The following is a 14758-nucleotide window of genomic DNA, read 5'->3' as shown; positions in this document are numbered from 1 at the left end:
GGGGTCAATCTCCCTTGTGTGTATAAACACTGGGGCTGAAGCAGAGGAGGAGAGTACAGAAGATGGATCTAGACTCAGTGACTTGATGAGAGGCAGTTATGCACAAGCTGAACTACAGCAAATCCCACTTATACATAACAGCAATACTTTTCACTATGAGGAGGGTCAAACTGACTGTCCAGGAAGGCTGTGGAGTCTCAACACTTGGAGATGTTTAAAACCCAATGGGACATGACTAAGCTTGATGCAGTTAACCCTATTCTGAAGAGGGGCATATGGACAGTAACATGACTAGATAATCTCCAGAGGTTTCTTCTAACCTCAGTGATCCTGGAATTCCTTGACATATTTTGGTGTTTAATACCTTGCATACATCAAAACATCCCTCTGTAAAAGGAATAGGTGTTGGTGGTGCACTAAGGATCAGGTTCCTAGTTCAAAGCAGCACCACTATTTCAGCTAAAGTCTGAACTATGAAATGCTAGAAAGTGCACTGACAATTTTTTATCTTGAATTTTGCAGCTTAATGTGTTATTCAGCCAAGTTCGATCAAGTGGGAAGATTATGTAAGAAGTCAGATATAAGAGGAAGTCAGATGCCTTGCAAACCTGTGCTTTTTTTTGCAACTGCTGCGAAGAAGCATATTGCTTGCAAGTAAGAGCAAAAAGGAAAACACTTTCTGATATGATGCCACTGCAAATGCAGTAATTTCAGGATTAAGAGCAGGAAGTCTGGTTCACAGCAGTAATACAGAAAAACCACATTGATAAAATAAGCAAAGTATCTTCTAGATGAACCACATGAAAAGCATTTGCACATTTTTGTCACAGTAAGTTTTTAGTCCAGGGATGCTACTCCTGCTTGGAAAATTTCTGTGCAACTTCCAGAAGGACACAGAAACCAACAGGAGACAATTTAGAGATTTTTAACAACATGCCTAACAAGGTACAACAAAAGAATAATTTTTCTTTTGAGGCTACCTGCCAGCAGGACAGAGCCGTAAGGCAAGCACACACTCAACAGACTCCCCGGCCTGCTTAAAGAACTAACTATGCAACAAACAGATCAAAAATAGAAAAACATTTACCTGCGTTGTTTGGAGCAGCTGATGCATAAGAGAACAGAAACAAACGTTTAAGCAGCTTAGGAGTCTGGCTATGATGAACTATACCACTGACGATCTAGAAAAGGACCAACAATTAACACCCAAACACACACCAAGGCTGTCAGTATATAAAAAAAAAAAAAAAGTCTTTTTTATTTACCAACCCCTCCATCCAGGTTTTGAACAAAACTGATGGGTTCTATCCCCAACAACTGAAACCTGACTTTCAGGAAGGTTTCTCTGTTGTCTGCAAGACACTGTACCTACTTTGTCTAAGCAGTATTATATATGTTCGACCTCTGGAATTACTCTTATTTAAATAAAGTTAGTTGACTCTTAGTTTGGAGTTCAGACTAACTTGTCAAAAAACTGAAGTTACCAGAAAGAAACACTATACTGAAGTCTAAAATACAATGAAATTACATGTCACAAATAAAACAACTTTACAGCTTGCCTGAGCTGGAGCTAATTTCCTGTAGCACTCCCACTCTTTAAAGAGCCACTGCACCTATCTTTTAACTGCTGTGCATAATGAAATGTTTAATGAAATCAGCCTTTTACTTTCTGTCTCAGCTGGAAATGATCATAAAACACTTCCAAGTTTCAGGGATTTCTCAGAGTGAATTTCATCCTTCCCTCATCCCCACAACTAAACACCCAACACCGAGTTAAAAATAGAAAAGCAAATTAAGTTACTATACTTACTCTTTTCACTTCCTCTTCTTTTGTGTATCTCAGGCAGAAGTTAAATACTCTAAGGTCTTTACAGTATATAATTAACTTCTCTGGGTATTTTCTCAGCTGTCCTGTTAGAAGTTTCTTCTTCTCATCATAAACTGCAGAATTAAAAAGTTAAGTAAATATCAAAAAGGTGTATGTTGTATGTTGATAAAGCTGTCCCTGCTTGACTTTCCAGAATTCTCGAGAAACTAATTCAAGCCCAAGTTTTCTCAAGACAAAACAAGCATCCTACAACACAGGCTGGCAAGCTCTTGTGCTAATACACTCAAGCTTTTCTTTTAAAACCCATCAAATTACTTCATACAAGATAAAAGGCAAATCTGCAGCAAACCAGCTGCTCAGTAGTATATCTCTTCACATTCTGATTGCACAGTAAGGTAAAAGTTTCAAGATATATAAAGAACAACTTAGTAGTTTTACCCAAGGGGAAGTCCCCAGGCATCTGAGATCATTCTAAGTTCCTTAAAAATATTTTTTTTAACCACCATGAAGTCCCCAAGGCAAACCTCTGCTCACTTCTCTTTGAGGATGTACCATTTCACTACTTCAAGTGCTGCCAGCTGGGCCACTGCATATGACACTAAACAATGTCTCATAACCAGCTTCACCGGTCTGCCCCAGTTCACTCCTTCACAAATCCACACCACCATTTATAAACATTCTGAATACTCATAACTTGTCCAAGAACAGGATTCTCAATAAAGCCTTCCCCTACTTAAAGACTATCAGCCCCATTCTCATTTATCTTTTTAGCAATATTGGCACACCTCTAAGCCCCAATGCAAAGCACTCCTTGATTTACTTGACAATTAAAACCTCCTTTTCTATCTCTTTAATATGCTGAAGACATCATGAATCTCATAAAACAAAGTTCCCTTAGACAAACAAAAATAATTGTTTGAGAATTTGGTACCTGTACTGCTATTGCTCAAATGAAGTGAATACATCCATATCTACCTAAATAGTTGACACATTGGAAGATCCTTGTCTACCAAATTTAGCGACTTTTCACAGTACATTTTCTGCTTTTAACAACTGCATTTTGAAGGAATCATTTTGTCTGTTTCAGCAGATAATTAATCCAATTAATTTAACCAAATAGATTAAAATAATTTGACAAGCTTGACAGATAAGACTGGGTTCTGATAAATTTCTTAGCTGTCATTTCATCATTAAATACAACTGCAGCTGCTTTTTCCAAATCTATTGGTTTTCTAAAAAGGATGTACTTGTACAAGGAACACCAACACTCTAAGTCTCCCAAGGGGTAGAAAGCTGACTTACCTCCATATATTTGATCTACACATTGCAGAGTTATGTCATTTTCTCCTACAATCTTATTCTTAAATTGTGGCTCCTAGAAACATGAAAAAAATTTTTTTAAATGTCACGCTACAATAGTACCTTCTGCCAAGTAAAGGCTTTCCATACACTGTTTTCATATCAGCATTACTTTTTATTCTTACAAGCTGTGTAAGGCACAGAAGAACACTGAAGAACAGTTATTAAAATACAGACAGATGCAAATTACACACACAGTTTATAAACTGCAAGTATAGCTTTATTTACGTTTCAGCCATGCTTGAAATGTACATATAATTTTTACTTTTCAAATAGCTTCAAAGCATACATTCTATTGAGAGTCATTTTTCTAACCAGAATCACTGCAGTAAACAGGAAATACAGTAACTTCATGTAATCCAAGCCCTTTTATGACAAGTTTCCTTGCTATGGGAACCTGGCAGGAAATACAAAGTCTCTTAAAAGAACAAGTATCCCAAGAACATTCCAACATTAAAGTCAGATTTATCACTGGGTAAAATGAAGACACACAAAGAACCCAATTACCTTATCTACCACATAACCAAACTTGAAGTGATTTGGAGTTCCATTCACTTCTACCATTCCATGAATTCCATTAAAAATGGCATTTGCGTGATGCCCACAACTAAACGCTATTATTTTCAATATTATTACCAAAAGGCTAATGTACAGCAAATTATATTTTACTGTGAACAGAGTTTACCTTATTCAAGTTACTTCCAGGTCTGCAGTACTCTGAACGAAATGGCTAATACCGAACTTTTGTTAAAAGAAATATAGTTGATTTGGCATGTTATAAACACAAGGTCCAAAACCAGCAATGGAACAGAAATTAGCATGGTCATTAACAACCTTCCACAGATCATTTGAGATTTGTGTCAAAATTTTGATACTGCAGCTTTTTCTTAAATAATTCCAGAAGGTCCAATAACCGGTACTTGGCTGCAGAAGCCTTAGTTTAATGCTTAAACTCTGTGAAATTTTACCCCAAGAAATGTCTGACTACAAGCAACGTGTGCCAAATCATATTATTCTCCTTCTCCTTCACTGTCAAGATCACCTTGACCTTGGGAGCCACTAGACTCTCCTTTCACTTCTATTACCTAAATGGACTAAACTATTTCAACACTTAAGATTACCAAAAGCACTGTGGCATTACCATTCTCCTCTGACAGCTCAATTTGAGCACCTAAACCAAAGGAAAAAAAGACAGAAATAATTTTTAAGATTTGAGGAGTTTTTACCTTTTTCAGTGTTTGCAAGCTCAACAGCACTAGGTTTTTAAATCTTTTCAGTAAACACCTGACTCTGAATGAAATAATTCAGAGCTTTACTGAGCCACACAATTTTTCAGAGCATTTCTGCTGAGTATTAGCTTGCTCAGTCTTGTACAGCCGCAAATGATTCTGCAGCTGTAGCCCAAAGTCAAATCAGGCAGATGTTATCCATCATCAGAGCTACATTTGACATTCACACTTCCATAAATGCTACCAAGACAGAGTCAGAAATCAGCTTTAAACAAACTGTTAAGTTTTCAAAACAATGGATTCTTTTAACTTAACTTTCGCTAACTCAAAATATGAAGTTATAAACTATGTCTAATGTAAGTGTCCACACAAACGCTTCCACTGTATTTGCTTAAAGTAGTCATTAGAGCTTGAGGAAGGATCAAGCAGATGCAGACTGATTTAAGTAAGTCTGCACTCATTAGGAAATTTTATACATTTATGTTCATTCTGCATCTTTATCTAAGGGAAGGATACAATTATTTATTCAGAGGCTGTTTAGTCATAATTAGAAGACTTGTTTTCTTACATTATCATCTGAAGCAGAATCATCATCAAGGAAAGAAATCTTGAAGTTTGTGCACACGAGTTTCCCATAAGTGCCACGATTTGATCCATCCTCTTGTATATACTTGTACACAGTGCTGGCTTCACAAAGCAGCAGTTCACCTGCAGAGAAAAAGCACTTGCAACATTAAGTGACATTTACAGTTGAATTATTTCAATTGTTATCTCAAACTCAGCAATAACTTCCTGGCAGTTTCTCAGAACCGTATGCCTAAAGATATTTCATCACTGTTACACAAAACCACCAAGAGGCAGCTCCTGGAATCAGCATATTGAGAGCCTTCCAGGTTACTAACATTATTCCAGAAGGCCTGAACTGCAGATGTTTGGGAGCTCTGTAACCAGAGGTATCTGTGTCATGGCTTACTCCAAATGCAGGAGGAGAGCAATCATTTGAGTGTATACTCAAAAAAACCCCCCTAACCCAGAAAGAGTACTTTATGTAGTCAATAAACAAGTTGAAAATTATTCCAATCTTCCTTACTGGTAAACTCTAAGAATGCTGAAATATTTGAATTAATTATTTCAAGTTCATCATAGTTACTTTTTCATAGCTTTGACTATTTTACAGGTCCCAGGGCTATTTTGAAGTCTCAGACACAGGTCTGCATAAATAACAGTCAATTAAGTTCAAGTGTCAGAATTCACAGGAAATGAACTTCAAATTTAAGAAAGTAAAGCTTTAATAGACTCTCAGTCCTTCCTAAAAAGTGTAGGGAACCAAACAGAAGAATACTGGTTTATTGTAAACTTTTACCTGTATTTTGTCTTTCCTTATCTTGGAAAATATCTTTTAAAAAGAAATAATTGTAAATTATAACAGAAAATATTAACAGTAAATGAAACATCGGAAGGCCCAAGTAACTCACAGTAGAGGCAAAGCCACTAGAAGGTAAATTTCCTCTAGTACTTGTCTTCAGTTCCAAACAAATAAAACCCATCCAACTTTAACTTCTAAGAAACAAGCCAAACTCAAGCATAGACAGTTCTCCACATGCAGCTTACTTGAGGACATGGTGCTCTATAAAAAAATAGTTTTTATAGAATTTTCAACATCCCATGCAGATACAGATGTTAGAAACACTTCAACCTGCATGGGTTGTTAAACCAAACCCTGTATTTTACAACCTGTGATACTCATATCACATGAGTGTTTGCTGCTGACAAGGAAATATTTAAGTATTAATCACTAATTTTTATTACTTACATCTAGTAATACACCATGGTTACCTGGTAATAAGCGAGGATTTACTTCCTTTTCTATGGGTTCCTTTATGTGTATTTCCTAAAGAGAGAAAGAGTAATTATTACTTTGCAAAGATCCTTCAACACATGCTGTAAAGAACTACACCCTCTTTAATTCCTCACATTCTGGCAAATTAAAATTAAGGAAAAAAGCCTCCTAAACTAAAGGAGTATATGTTTGCAATGTGATCTTTCCACTTAATGTCAGAAGTCTATTTGCTAAATAATTAAGTGTTTTGACATCCACAGTGTCAGTTACATGCATTTGTGAACACACAAAAAAATGCACTATTTGTGTAAGTAACAGACAGTAATAAAACACTACCAATACTTTTTAAGTTCTCTCAGCACACCTAAATGGATAAGCACAAACTTAGTATTACAACACCATCTCCCAGGTCATTCATAAGCTTTTCCATGTATGATTTGCTATTTTTCTAATGTACCCTTCAGTTTTTCAAGTTTCATCCATGACTCCCTGTTTCTGATTTTCTTACACATTATTTCAACCAAAATGCAAAAGTTATTTAAACAGCACTAATGGGACTATATGGAAAGGCATTTCAGGATCTTGGAGCTAAGAGGTAAAATCTAGTGACAGGATATCCTTCAGTTTGGACCCAAATTGCACAAAACAAACATATTAAATTCTCAGTGTCACTTATTCTAGCCTTTAGGCACTGACAGTTGGGCTAAAATTTCCAGCCAAAAGACAAACTAGAGGACATGCTACACCCTTCCTGCTCAGCCAGTTCAGAACTTCCTCCTCCAAGACCTAATCACTTTACTTGCACTGGAGTCTTTCTGGAAAATCATTAGTTAACTGGAAACCCCCCTGGGGGCATAGCAGTAAGCAAGCTAATTTTAGTTTGTCATCAGCATCCAGAGTCAGATACCGCAATTCAAGGCAAGCAATCAAAAGAAGATATAAGCAATAATAATTTTGCTGGATTAAATACAGAGAAACAAAAGCCCCTGAGAGTACAAAAATAAACAGCCTCTGCCATTCATATAAACACTTGCTCTCCACACTCAGAAGACCTAGAAGTGAGTTTGAAGGCTGCACAGCAAAGCTAAAACCACCAGGAAACCACCTCCTGATAACAGCAGAGATGCTCAAGATAGGCTGAAAAGAGAAAAAGGTTATAAAATGAGAGTGGCAGCAATGTAAAGAAAGAAATCCATAATGACAGCTGACAGCTAATAGAGAAAACAAACCCCAGTCTGCAGTGTTTTTCTTCTAAATGTGGATGTTGTAGAAGTAAATTTTAATCAAAGTTTAGGCTAGTCAGCTAAAAAAGTTAGCTAAAAATGTTACTATGGCTTAAGCTGAATACTTCTGCATTCAGAGGAGAAATAAATACACCTTTTCTTCCCCCAGTGTTGTCTCCTCACCACTGGTAGCTCTAAGCTAAGCTTTGGGTTTACAAGTGCCTTTAACAGCTCTGCCTTATACAATCACTCTTTGTGTCCAGCTACATGCAACACTGCTCAGAAAACTGCATGCCAACAATCACTTCCACAGAACAGTAAAGCAGTTATACCAGCCAGGTGCTTTTCCAGTACCTTTTACTTTGGGAGATACAATAAAGAATGTTGTAACTTCTGTTCCTGCGTACACACTGCTCATACTCATTCCCATGAGTACCAGATTATGCTACCGTTGGCAGGTAAGAACTGAGGGAAAAAAAAAAATTTGACCCCAAAGAAGTTCTTTGAGCTTAGACCCATCTGTTAAAATGCAGTGAAGCTTTTATAACAAGTTTTGAACGCAAATAATGTTGAACAAGTGGTTTGGGGTTTGGTTACAAATTAAAATTGGTTATATTCTGAAAGGAGTTAGAAGTTTAATCAAATTGCATCACAGCAGATTAGAGACCACAAACACAGAGATCACCTTGTAAAATCCAGTTTCACTTTGTTGACAAAACCCCACAGACATTGAAGTGCTTATTAGAGGCACAATTCCTATAACATTCAATAGATTGCAGCAGTTAAGCCTCCAGAAGAGTTCTATTTGAAAGTCAACATTTACATTCCCATAATAAATTCATAAACATATTAAAGGTGGTTTTGATACATATATGCTAGAGATATCTAGACTTCAAGCCATTAGCGCTACTGAAGAACCCATGCTCCTGCACTCATTTTCCTAGTGAGGGTATTAAAACACATCAGATTTCACTACTGTCAGATTTTGTATTTACCCTTTTCAGCAAGAAGGTAAAGATCTGTAAGAAGAATTAACTCACCATTAGTCAGTTCAAGTTGTGTAGGAACACATATAAGTGGATCAGCTGCCATCTCCACTCTGTTTCACCTTTATTTTTATAATGAATGTAAGTTTTGGGGCAACACAGATCTTACCACTAGGTGAAGAGCCTGCTGACTGTTCAATTCATGCTGCTCAACACCCCTTTAATCAGTCACACATTCACAGTCACCCACCCACTCCTTTATCCCTGGTTTGTCTCACTACACGGTGAGGTAATTTGGTTTGTAAAATCAGCTGGGAAGTATGTACTTGTCCTACATTTGGTTTTGTTGTTAGTGCCTATTGTTAGCAGAACTGGCTCATCAACAGGTCAGATGAGCACAGAAACAAAAGAAAGGGAAGCAGCAGAAGTAAGACTGCCTCTTTATGCAAGCTACTAAGTACATTTGGACCTCAGGAATCTTCACCCTCTGACCATTTGTTGAAGGTAAGCATGCAAGTACTTTCCATATGTGACCACTGAAAGCCATGCAAACCTCTAGACAGACAGTTCTTCATCTGTAGCTCCCCTGTTCTGAATGCCCCAAGCAGCATTTTGTCATTTCTTACTCAAGATAGAACCTGGGAAACCCTACTACCAGCCACTGCTAAAAGGAGTCACCCATAGGACACCATGCAAATGAGGAAAATTAACTTTGTTTCTGTAATTTCTGAGGCAAAGACCTCAATTTTTCTGAAGGTTTTAGAAACTTCTTTTCTAAGAGATGCTTCTAACCTGTGCACTTACCTTGTGCTACATTCCTTCTTCCACGCTCTCAAACCGTGGTAGGAAATATGGCAACACCCTTTAATTATCAATTTTAATAGTACAGAGTACCAAAGCATGCCAAAACTTCATGCTGCCATGCCACACCAAACTAATTCATAATACATCCTCGTTCTTGCCAACAGAAAATCAACTGTTTTTCTTAAGGAAAGTTTTCTTCTTGTTTTTTACCCAAATATAAGGAACAACTGCACAGTTTGCAATACCCAGGGACTACGCTCAGCTCTCCCCCCCAAAAAATTTATTTAAAGGAGTTACAATACTTTCCCCGAGTCTGTCTGGGGAGACAGGTCTTCCCCAAGTGCTGAAGGCATGAGTGAGGCAGCTAAGTTTAGGGCAACAAGGTCAGGTAGCAGCTATGCCATATTAACAGGGTCCTAACAGAGCAGGAGAGGAATCCCAAATGACTCCTGCTCTTTGTAATACAGGCTCACCACAACTGAGAGCAATTCCTCTCACTCCACAGGGAGGTAAACAGCTGTGCACAGGAAATATGTAAAGAGAGAAAAACATTCACTGCATGCCAGAATCCAGATCTTGATAGAGAATCTGTTTGTTTTTTTTTAATCATTATTGACATACATACATGCATACATGTGCCGACTGATACTGATTTTGCTTATCACCCCCAGCAGAGACACCATGCATACAGTCTGCTGTTCCAAATTGTAAACTCTGAACCCCCCTTACCCCACAGTAATGCTTCCACTGATCCATAGCTGGACATTTGTGCTAGAGGTAATTGTGACAATGAAAAGCAAGTATGTTTACTTTTAGTAAAAATACTAAGAAAGCATGTTTGAAGGATTCAAATAATGAAGGAACAAGTTATCACTTCCAGGGTATCAAGGATACTGGTTGAAACAGTTGACAAAAAAGCTGACAGCAAACAGCAGTGCTGCAAGAATACAAAGTACTTTAATGCTTTTATATAGTTTCCCACAAGTAAGCTCTGCACAGGGAAGCTCTACATCCTGGTGACATTTGCTCTGAGCATCTGTTTTTTTCATATTTACTTCGCTGAAAGACTAAAAGAGGGGTGAGATTAAGCTAAATGTATACTTAAAAAAGTTATCGGTTGTAAAAGTCACACTGTGTACCGAAATACTTGCAAATTAGTTGTGGTGCTCCAACAAGTGAATACAGTGCTCCTGAGTAAAATAAACTTGTGTGGAACAGTTCCACTGGAATTTCACGCAAAACAGGAAACACCCGTGCAAAAGCTGAGTAGCTACTTTGCATCCAGAAACAAACTACATTACATGCCTGTTATCTTCTGAAGGACTCCTCGGTGGTCAAACAAGCCTAATCATTGTATGCCATACAATCCAGAGCATATACTTACTACACTTTAATAACATTGCTGAGAATAATCTGTAACTGCTTGTTTTCCTTCCTTTCACAGCTCCATTATCCAGAAGTCTATTAGATCACAGCACATATTTTCCATGTCCGTTTCATCTCTTATCCTTTCCTCTTTCCTTACATTGTCCTGTCCATCTCCTCTGACACCAATGCCTGGCTTCCCTCATGCCAGCCCAGCTGTCCACTTCACTAACTCCTGTTCATTATTCCACCCTTCAACTCCACCATTCCAATTGTGTAGGAGGGAGGTACTTTTTAAAGACTGATCATACAGAACACACAATATTGTACCCAGATTTACAAGCAAAAATTATTCGTGGTGGTTATGAGCAAACAACAGTGCAGGATCGGAGAGACAAAGCACACAAGGTACGAAAGTTACCCTCAGCAGTCTGTGGTGTACCCCAGATTTCAGGGACAAGCAGCATGAAGCAGAATGACCTCTTCTATAGTTTAAAGGCTAACACAGAAAATAACACCTCATAAGAATTAATATGAAGGATTTAGCTTTACAGAACGAATGCAAAAATACCAACTTCAAGCTTGAAATCAAATTTAAAATCTAATTTTTTATGTGAATTAAGGTTTTTAGGAAAATATGATGTAGCTTGTTTGTCTTGTAAATAATTTCAGTTTTCAAAACAGTTAGAAATCATGAAGTAATTCACTGGTTCTTGTTTCACTGTCTCCCCAGACACAGATCCTACATCTGTGATATGAAATGTCAAAACATTGACTTTATACCCCAGTATTCACCCCACTTCCTGCACAGTAGCCAAGTCTGTCCTGAGGGGAAGCGTGTCATTAATATCAACATCCTACGGTCTCACTCCAAACAGACCATTGATTGATCTGCAGTTCCATACAGCAGAGCATAACTAGGTTATATTTAGTCAGATGTTAAAAACGCTGCTTTTCCAGACATTCTGGGGTTTCACAGCAGAAATTACTTCTGTTCCTTTAATAAACAGCATTTTCTTTTCACTCCTTACTTCCATCTGGTCATATATTAACACAGATAGAGTTCCTGTTTCTTTTCATATTCAAATAAGTGCACACAGCAGCTTAAAGCTGACTTGATTTTATTTTTCAGTATATTGCCTACTGCGTGCCTCAGGTATCTGAAGATGGACTAAACAAGGCGGGGATAAACAAAACCTCAGCTCTGCCTGTTAATTTCCCTATTCTAGGGCTCCCCTAACCTAGAAGCAGCAGTTTAAGGTCTTAAAATAACTTCCCAAGCAAACCAAGACAAGACCACAGAAGCTGGAGGCTGCAAGCAAGGCACGATACAACGTGACACTACTCTATTGCTCTGTACTGCATAGTGGCTGATTGCAAATCTTGCTTCAGGCTGAAAGTACAAAGAGATTCAAGGCAAGGCTCTGCAAATTCATGGAGAAGTCCACCATTAACTCCAATCCAACACAGCTGAAATCTCAAGCTCATCAAGTCCCTGAACTGCTGTTTCCCACCTTCCAACAGCGCCTGCCAGAGGAAGCGTCACACCTGTTGCCAATACTTCTTCTCCGAACACCTGGAAATTAAAATGCCTTGATGAAAGTTCCCAGCTAACCAAACTATGTTCCACATAAAAGGAATTAGGAATTTCCACTGTTTTCATCAGTCTAGTTCTACTTTTGAAACTCAACAACATGAAAATTAACCTGTACAGGAAACCTGTGTTCAGGAAGTTGTTTTTCTTGGGTGCACACACTTCTGTGAGAGAGGCTCACTTCTTCTTACTTTAAGATATTTAATTAACATGCTTTTTCTAGATACCAAAATAGCCTTACAGGTGTCATCATATATCTAAAATTTTATTTTTAATCTTCATAAAAGCCACAGAAGTCTTCAGTTTCCTGAGTAACCATTAGGGCAGTTACAGACTGTCAACAGCAGAGTCAAACTTGCTTTACTTGCTAATCACATCAGACCTCAGTTTCACTGTGTCTTTGAAGGTGCAAAAGAGACACCCATTCTGTGGCAGAAGTCATGTCTATAACACGAAGTTTCTGCTGCAACACTGCATGACATTCCTAAATTTAAGTGAAATATGGAGAGGCTTAAAAGCAGCAAGAATACCTAAAAGAGTTAAGGACTGCAATGTCTAGTGAATCAGGATATTTCATAAACAGCCTCATCTTCCAGTGTTAGATACCTTTGTTACTCTTCCTGCAGCCATCAGGATCATATTTGAAGTGTTAAATCACTGCACTTAAATTCAAGTTAAAGTACTCTTTATCATTTGGTATCTTGCTGCACTATGTATATATTTACTTGTACTCTTTCCCACCAGCCATTTTTTCTAGCAAGCATTAGTCATACACCACACTCTTTTAAATGGTGAAATGTCTTCCAGCAACTCCAACAAGTGAAGTGTTACTTTCACAAAATTCAGTTCCTTGTGTATTTGTACAAGGTACTTTCCAAAGGTGAAAAAGTGACCTCAGACAGGGACATATTTGCTGACTCCAGAAATATTTGTAGCTATCACTTCCAGCTGTTTTCACTTGGAAATATAAGAAAGAGATAAAACTTTTAAAGTAAACTGATGAACTACATGCCACCAGGGCTGAACAATGTATAAAACCTTATAAAGATTTGCTATCAAAAACTAAGGACACAAGTTTTAAATACCACAGCTGATTTTGGCTATAACAACCCTGATTGTTCTTTCAGATAGAGTGAGAAATAAAAACAGCAGATTCACCAAGGTCCTATCAGTGACAGACTCCGAACTAACTAACAAGACTGACAAAAATCTCTTCCTGAAGAAGCTCTCAAGAGAATTAACGATTAAGAAGAATCAGTTTGACACAAAGAACTAGAAGAGGAAAAAAACCCCAACACTTATGGTCCATATTCATGAAATGTTTTTCCTAGAAAACACTTGTTTACCAGGAATACGAATGATGGAGTACAGAACAATACTGACCTAATACCATGTGCTAACAAGATGACCTCAGTAAACTGAGCCTAAGGTCACTTTGATCAAACCGTCAACATAAGTTTCGATAAATAAGTGAAAGGACAACAGGCAGAACAACACGAAAGATACACACAGAAAGATACACACTGCCAAGAATTCAACATCGAGCTGTTAAGGAAGGATATCCAGGGCTTTCCAGCGGCGGAACTGATAGCAAGGAGCTCACCGAACAGAACGTGAAGTGATGCTGCTCAGGGACAATAAGAACAACAGGTTCGCAAAGTCCCACCTTACGGGCCGAACAGCCGCAGCCCGACATCTGGCCACCGCTTACAGAAACAACTCCGCTGACCAGCCAGCTCTATTTTTTAAGCTCTTTTCCTGCTCGGGGCAGCCCAGGCAGGCTGAACCCCGCAGTGCCCGGCGGCACCCCTGGCCCGGCCCCGCTCCGCTCCCACCGCCCCGCGCAGCTCTCCCCGCTCCCCGAGCCCCGGCCGGGTGCCCGCGGCTGCCCTGCCCCGCCCGCCCGGCCCCGCACCTCCGGGCTGATGTAGGACACGAAGGACGGCTTGGCCGCCCTGGCCCCGCCGCCCAACATGGCCCCGGCCGGCGGCGGCGCTTCCCAGCGCTCGTCCCAAGCGGGGAGGCAGCGGAAGGAGCGATCCCGCGGCAGCGCGGCGACGCCGAGCCGCATCACGGAGCCGGCGCCGCCCATGCCCGCCCCCGGCCCCAGACCCGGCCCCAGCTCCGGCCCCGCGCGGCGCCGGCCATTTCTGCGGCACCGCCTCCCCGCTGCGCCCGCCCTCACGGGGCACGGCCCGTGTCAGTCACCGGCCCGGGGCGCTCCTGGGCGCGGGGGTGGCCGCGGCTGCCGGGCGTGCCCGGGGAGTGCCCCGCGCCGCTCTGCTGACGGCCTGCAGGTGCGGCTCGAGCCCCGGGTGCCCGCGCTCGCCTTTTTAATTTCGGGGTAGCCACGTACGTTTTTGCGGGGCTGCATGGGCCGCCAGCTCCTGGCCTGTGCCTTGATCCAGTCGTCACTTTCATAGAGTTAAAAAAATCACAGAAGGGTTCGGGCTGTAAAGGACCTTGAACTCATCTGGTTGCACCCCCCTGCCGTGGGCAGGCACACCTCCCACCAGACCAGGTTGCTCAG

The 14758-nt window shown here is 39.9% G+C and overlaps 1 protein-coding gene across 1 annotated transcript in view; it reads right to left on the bottom strand.

Moving 5' to 3' along the window:
- MTMR12 (myotubularin related protein 12) overlaps positions 1 to 14305 on the bottom strand; it is a 33369-nt gene extending 19064 nt beyond the window's left edge. The window contains exons 1-6 of the mRNA XM_042028561.1: positions 14144 to 14305; positions 6253 to 6307; positions 4985 to 5124; positions 3131 to 3203; positions 1811 to 1941; positions 1088 to 1181 (exon numbers count right to left, since the gene is read on the bottom strand). Coding sequence (XP_041884495.1) covers positions 1088 to 1181; positions 1811 to 1941; positions 3131 to 3203; positions 4985 to 5124; positions 6253 to 6307; positions 14144 to 14299 — 649 coding nt within the window. The 5' untranslated portion in view covers positions 14300 to 14305. The remainder of the gene's footprint in view (positions 1 to 1087; positions 1182 to 1810; positions 1942 to 3130; positions 3204 to 4984; positions 5125 to 6252; positions 6308 to 14143) is intronic.
- Between the last annotated feature and the right edge of the window lie 453 nt (positions 14306 to 14758).

Source organism: Corvus kubaryi, unplaced genomic scaffold, assembly GCF_017639235.1.
Source record: "Corvus kubaryi isolate FWS band 111438036 unplaced genomic scaffold, C.kubaryi_AGA036_p1.0 37308, whole genome shotgun sequence".
Lineage (NCBI taxonomy): Eukaryota > Metazoa > Chordata > Aves > Passeriformes > Corvidae > Corvus > Corvus kubaryi.
This window is presented reverse-complemented; position numbering and strand designations above follow the sequence as displayed.